This window comes from Triticum dicoccoides, chromosome 2B, assembly GCF_002162155.2.
Source record: "Triticum dicoccoides isolate Atlit2015 ecotype Zavitan chromosome 2B, WEW_v2.0, whole genome shotgun sequence".
NCBI lineage: Eukaryota > Viridiplantae > Streptophyta > Magnoliopsida > Poales > Poaceae > Triticum > Triticum dicoccoides.
The window spans coordinates 73,396,081-73,402,440 of record NC_041383.1 but is presented as its reverse complement, the minus strand read 5'-3'; the positions used below and the strand labels follow the sequence as shown (position 1 = coordinate 73,402,440).

Below are 6,360 nucleotides of genomic sequence, written 5' to 3'. Positions count from 1 at the left end.
TGGTTCCAGGTTTGCTAAATCTCGGTCGACTAAGACTTGACGTATATTTGTGAGGTCTAACATGAAGATCTGTGTAAAAAGATACATTATTTCTTTTTTTCTATATGTTCTGTCACTTGACTGAGACTTATATTTTGTTGAGTGAGATCTAGCCACACCCTTATGGTTTTCGATTTTTTTTAATTTTCCGATCTTTTTATATCTTGTTGTCTTTCTAATACTGTGTTACTTGATACTACTCCCTCCGTCCTGAAATACTTGTCGGAAAAATGAATGTATCTAGACATATTTTAGTTCTAGATACATCCATTTTTATGCATTTCTTCGACAAGTATTTTGGGACGGAGGGAGTATATAATTATTCGATATGAAGGACCTGTAGGTGTTTTTTTTTTAAAAAAATTAGGAGAGTCGAGTTCTATTCGAGTATTCTTGGAGATCGAATCCGTGTAAGTTTGGGGCATAGGCAAACAGTGGCTATTACTACGACTGCCTTTCCCTTCTTCCAAGCAAACCGCTCTTCGCGTCTCAGGTTCCTCCGCACACCGCTCCGCCACAGTCGACGGATCGGAACCGCAGACCCGCCCCCGCCACCAAACCCTAGCCCGCCGCCCCGCCGCCCGCGATGTCGGCCGCGGCCGTCGCGCCGAGCCCTGCGGCGCCGCTCCCGTCGGCGCCCCCGCCGTCCTACCCCGCGGCGCCCCCCGCCCCCTCCGCCGAGGACGACGACGACCTCTACGGCCGCCTCAAGTCCCTCCAGCGCCACATGGAGTTCGTCGAGATCCAGGAGGAGTACGTCAAGGACGAGCAGAAGAACCTGAAGCGCGAGCTGCTGCGCGCGCAGGAGGAGGTCAAGCGGATCCAGTCCGTGCCGCTCGTCATCGGCCAGTTCATGGAGATGGTCGACGGCAACAACGGCATCGTCGGCTCCACCACCGGCAGCAACTACTACGTGCGCATCCTCAGCACCATCAACCGCGAGCTGCTCAAGCCCTCCGCCTCCGTCGCCCTGCACCGCCACTCCAACGCCCTCGTCGACGTGCTGCCCCCCGAGGCCGACTCCAGCATCTCGCTCCTCGCCTCGTCGGAGAAGCCCGACGTCCTGTACTCGGTATGGGTTCCTCAGATCCGTGTGCGCCCTAGCTCAATTTTATGTTTATTAGGATTGTTGCCTTCGATTTGCCAACCCTGATACATTTGGGATCCTGAATTTCTTGACCACTTTAGGATTCACACTAGCTGGCCTCTGTAACATGTATGTTATCTGCTTCAATTCTCAGTTATTTGGCCATAATAATAATAGTAGTAGCAGTAGAGTCATAGTTTAATGGTTGATAATTGTTCAATGGACAGAAGATATTGGCAGATAGATTGGTGGAATGTTGGATTTGCCTGTGGCCTGTGTTCAATTTGTGCATACTTCATGTAGATTATGGCATCCTTTTAGTAGATATGAACTGGTTGCGCTATAGTAGTAGATATTGGCGATGTTTGCGAAGGAATTGCTTTGCTGGAAATTCAAGTGTGCTTCAGTTGTTTCAGCAGTTATGTATGTATATAATCTCTGCAGCTTTTATGCTGGTAGTAGAAGTGCCGCATTTCTGATAAACAAGAAAAGATTGCTATGTGTTGACTTGCTTCCACATTTTTTCTTGTTTGCTACTCTTTAAAATGCTGGGATCAGTTCTGGAGACTGACCGGCAATTTTAGTACTGCCGGTGCATTTCCTTTTAGTAGGTTATAAAATAAAACTACTCTAGCCAACATAATAGACGATCTCAAATTACCATACTACTGTAGGAATGGTCTAATAAATCCTTTAAATTTTATGCTATTTGTGGCTTTCTTACTTCAGCATCTGTATGCCCATGCATTGATTTGATCCTGTGTCGTTTTTTCCTATCCTTAAGACCGGCCAAGATTGAACACTTTATTTCCTGAGAATCGTGTGCATAACATGACCATAACTTTTCAATTTATGAAGTCTGTATCTTTGTGAATTATGGAAGTTGTTTCATACAGTGAATTAAAAAGAAGTCAATAACAATATGCTATGTTCTGTTATGTTCAGGACATTGGAGGATGTGATATCCAAAAACAAGAAATTCGGGAGGCAGTTGAGCTACCATTGACACACCATGAATTGTACAAGCAGATTGGTATTGATCCACCAAGAGGGGTGCTGCTCTATGGTCCTCCAGGCACTGGCAAGACCATGCTTGCTAAAGCTGTGGCGCATCACACTACTGCTGCTTTTATCAGAGTGGTTGGTTCAGAGTTTGTGCAGAAGTACTTGGGTGAGGTAAGATGCGGATAGTTGTAACATGCATATATTAAACCTTGTTTCTGCACTCAGTTCTCCTTTCGTTCTTACAAAAAACATTGCATGTGTTAAGCGTTGACCATGTAATAGATGCCTAGTTTGTTAGGTTTTCTTGTTTATGCTCAATATTTCCAGCGCAATTTTTTTGCACGTGTTTGAACTGAAGTGTTCCGGAGAGATCTTTTAACACAAGGTTACAAGAATAAAACTACCTAAGCAGTGCCTGTGAAGTGTGAACATCTGACACAACTTTTTTTTGTTTGTATTCTGTATACACGAATTACATCTTGCATGCAAAAAATATATAGTTACTGTATGCATTACCAACGCAAGTAAACTACTGTTAATATAGCCTATGATTCATGCTGTCAGTGATATTACGTATTGCTTCTTAATGTTTCTGGTAGTGGTTCATACATTACACTTGACACAAGAATTTGCTACCTGAAGCTTTTCTCCGGTTTGCTACCTATCAGTTCTTTTGTTGATGCATTGTATCATTTATCTCACCTTAGGGCCCAAGGATGGTTCGAGATGTATTCCGCTTAGCTAAAGAGAATGCCCCGGCTATAATATTCATTGATGAGGTTGATGCTATAGCCACTGCTCGATTCGATGCTCAGACCGGGGCTGACCGAGAAGTTCAGCGTATTCTGATGGAGCTACTGAATCAGGTAAAGTTTCTAGCTGTACTTGGTTTGCTGGAATTCAGGTTGTTTGCCACTAATCCTAGAATATCATGCATTTCGGACATGCATATAGATGCAAATGAAAAAAGAAAAACACTTAGATTGTAAAGCCCAGTTGTTTAGTTCTGATTTTACAAAATGTGTGCCCACCCTTAGGAATAATATCTGTGACTTTTTTAGGATAGGAAGTAACTTTTGGAAAAGGCTATTGTTAAGACTATTACATGCAACTTTCTCATGCCTTGAGGGGTTTGAGTATCTCATTGTGAACTTTGTATGCAGATGGATGGATTTGATCAAACAGTGAATGTGAAGGTTATAATGGCAACCAATCGGGCAGATACTCTAGATCCTGCTCTGTTGCGTCCAGGAAGACTGGACAGGAAAATCGAGTTCCCCCTGCCGGACCGGAGGCAGAAGAGGCTTGTTTTCCAAGTAAGTTTCTTTGTAAATACTTTACATGGTATGCTTTTCAAAATATTACTGATAGTTGTTTGGAAAGTCTTCTCTATATTACATAGTAATTTCAGTGTAGTAGATTGTATTGATGCCTTGATGGTCTTGTATTCATAGTTCTTGCACTTGCAGTCATTTTCTTTAGAGCAGTAGATGGCTCTCAAACATTTTTCTTTTTTTAAAAGAAAGTGGTGAACAAGGCACATCTTTTGGTTGCAAGGATTATTTTTTGGTACCTAAATTGACCTAGAGCTCCAACTAGTACCTAATTAGTTATAAGCTTGCATCTAAGACCAAATTTAACTACTGAAAATCTTAGTTTCTTGAACCTCTTCTTGGATTATATTTCGTTTGCATCTGATATTTATGATGGCCTCCTTTGTTTCAGGTTTGTACTGCTAAGATGAACTTGAGTGACGAGGTTGATTTGGAAGATTATGTCTCCAGACCTGATAAAATCAGTGCTGCTGATGTGAGTGCCTTCTCACTATGTTGAACAGTCTCTTCACTCGTACTACTGCAACACAGGAAATTCATTGCCTCAGATCAATTACGCCATGATAATTGATAACAATTCTGCAAATCCTTTACTCTAAAGTTCATCATAGTTAATGTACATTCTGCCCACCTTACATTCGTTTCATATTGACACTTGTAATAGCAGTAGCATCACCTTATTATGACATGTCATGTAGTACATCTATATTATAAATTATGCACCCTTTTCCTCCTTCCTTTTTTGATGTTCATTGTGTCATTCTTTTTCAGATCACTGCTATTTGCCAGGAAGCTGGCATGCATGCTGTCCGCAAAAATCGGTATGTTATCCTCCCCAAGGACTTCGAGAAGGGTTACCGAACCAACGTCAAGAAGCCTGAGTCAGACTTTGACTTCTACAAATGAGGCAGCAAACTTTTAAAGAGGATGCTTTATTTCCTACAGGCGACATGATTAACACTCTAGATGAATTTGTGGATAGTCGCCTGATAGTAATATCGTTGTATCCCCGTGCTCGTGTAGTTTGCACGTTCAGTCTCACCAGTGTTGTTAAGCTACTTGTCTGTACAATTCCTTCCTAAAGTTTCGCTTGACCATTTTGCGCTTTTGGAGGCTGTGATTTGTCTTCCAAAGGAGAATCGAGTACCCCCTTTTCGTTCTTAAAGTTTAAAGTGCATTAATCTTTTTGATTGAATTTCAAACTTTCCCATATTTGATGAACTTTATATTAAATAATAAATATTAACATTTAATATACCAAGTTATTTATTGTGAAATGTATTTTTATATTTATTTATTTGATACTGGAGATGTTGATATTTCTGTATGCCAATATATATAAAGAGCACAACTAGATCTGATTTGAGCCGTCTAAAATAAAGATGATGTTTTTTTACAAAAAAAATTCCAAAAACGAATAAGCGTTTCAGCTCGTGGTCTATCCCACATGGCGATGGTGGTGTGTTCTCCCATCGGAGGCTTATTTGTAAGTCAGATTCCCTGTAAGGCGTCGCAGTCCACAATTATTTTGACTTCAATTTGGCACCAATTTTTTTTAATATTTCCATTGTCACAAACTCCAAGTTCGCACCAAATATATACATAGTATTATATATTTAAGGCCCTGCATTACACAAGGAAATAACTAAAACATCTATAAATCCACATTTTTATTCTACGGGAAAAAAGCCACAAAACCTATCTTCAAAATTTTGAAGCGGCCATATGATTTCAAATTTGACTTCAGAAAATTGTGCAATCCAGAGCAGTTTCACTATATGGTTGCATATTGAGGTATACCACCTTCCTCAAATGTCCTCTCAGTTGTGTGCATCTCAACATTTCTTCATATTTTTTTGAGGTTGTAGCAGGTATTTTTTTAGGGGTCTTCAGCATATCTTTTCTACAAGTGTGACGTGGGCTGGGCTTTAGGTGATGCAAGCATGGAACAAAGATCTCATTTATCCGTGGCAGTGGGATTACAGGCGCTAGGGCTTTCCCCTTTCAAGAACTGTTGGAGAAGTGGCGTCTACAACGACCAGCAGCAGGCCGCAGCCAATTAAACATCGCTCCCTCTGGATTCGCTTTCGCTCGCTTGCTGAAACAAAATCGTTCGCTCCATCAACTCGCCTCGCTAGTATTTTGTTTTCCGGCAGTTATGTGCTATTGGTTCAGGAAAAAGACCATCCTCCGTTTTTTATATTTTGAATATGCTCGTGAAATAAAAACACTCATACAAAATATTCGTGGGTTAAAAAACTTCATAAAATTGGGAAAAAAGTACACAAATAAAAAATTCTGAAATAGGTTCATCAATTTTGAAAAAAAAATCATTGATTTTAAAATAAACATCATCGAGTTTGAAAAAGTTCATTGATTTTGAGAAAAAGATCAGTGATTTTAAAAAATCATCGAATTTAAAAACAAAATCCTCAATTTTGGAAAAAGTTCGTCGATTTTGCAAAAAAGTTCATCGATATTGATTTTTTTCATCAATTTTGTGAAAAAGTTCACGAATTTGAAGAAGTTCATCGATTTTTTCAAAAAAGTTCACAAATCTGAAAAGAAGTTCATGAATTTTGAAAATAGTTCATCGGATTTGAAATAAAAGTTCATTAAACTTGAATAAAAAGTTCATCGGATTGGAAAAAAGTTCATCGATTAGACTTGAAAAAATGTCATCGAACTGAAAAAAGTTCATCAGATTTGATAAAAAGGTCATTGATTTTTTTTAAAAGTTCGCCTATATATATCTAAAAAGTTCATTTATTTTGAAAAAAGTTAATCAACTTTGAAAAAAGTTCATAAAACTGAAAACAGTTCATAAATTTTGGAAAAAATCATTGATTTGGAAAAAGTTCACAAATTTAAGAAAATAAAAATGAAACAGGAAAC

The 6,360-nt window shown here is 39.4% G+C and overlaps 1 protein-coding gene across 1 annotated transcript; it reads left to right on the top strand.

Annotated features, from left to right (window-relative positions):
• The first annotated feature begins 610 nt into the window (after positions 1–610).
• LOC119362214 (26S proteasome regulatory subunit 6B homolog) lies at positions 611–4,656 on the top strand. The gene is made up of 6 exons (XM_037627414.1): positions 611–1,111; positions 2,072–2,302; positions 2,839–2,997; positions 3,295–3,447; positions 3,857–3,940; positions 4,237–4,656. The coding sequence occupies exons 1-6, from the start codon at positions 626–628 to the stop codon at positions 4,369–4,371; spliced, it is 1,248 nt and encodes a 415-aa protein (XP_037483311.1). The 5' UTR covers positions 611–625; the 3' UTR covers positions 4,372–4,656.
• Positions 4,657–6,360: the final 1,704 nt, after the last annotated feature.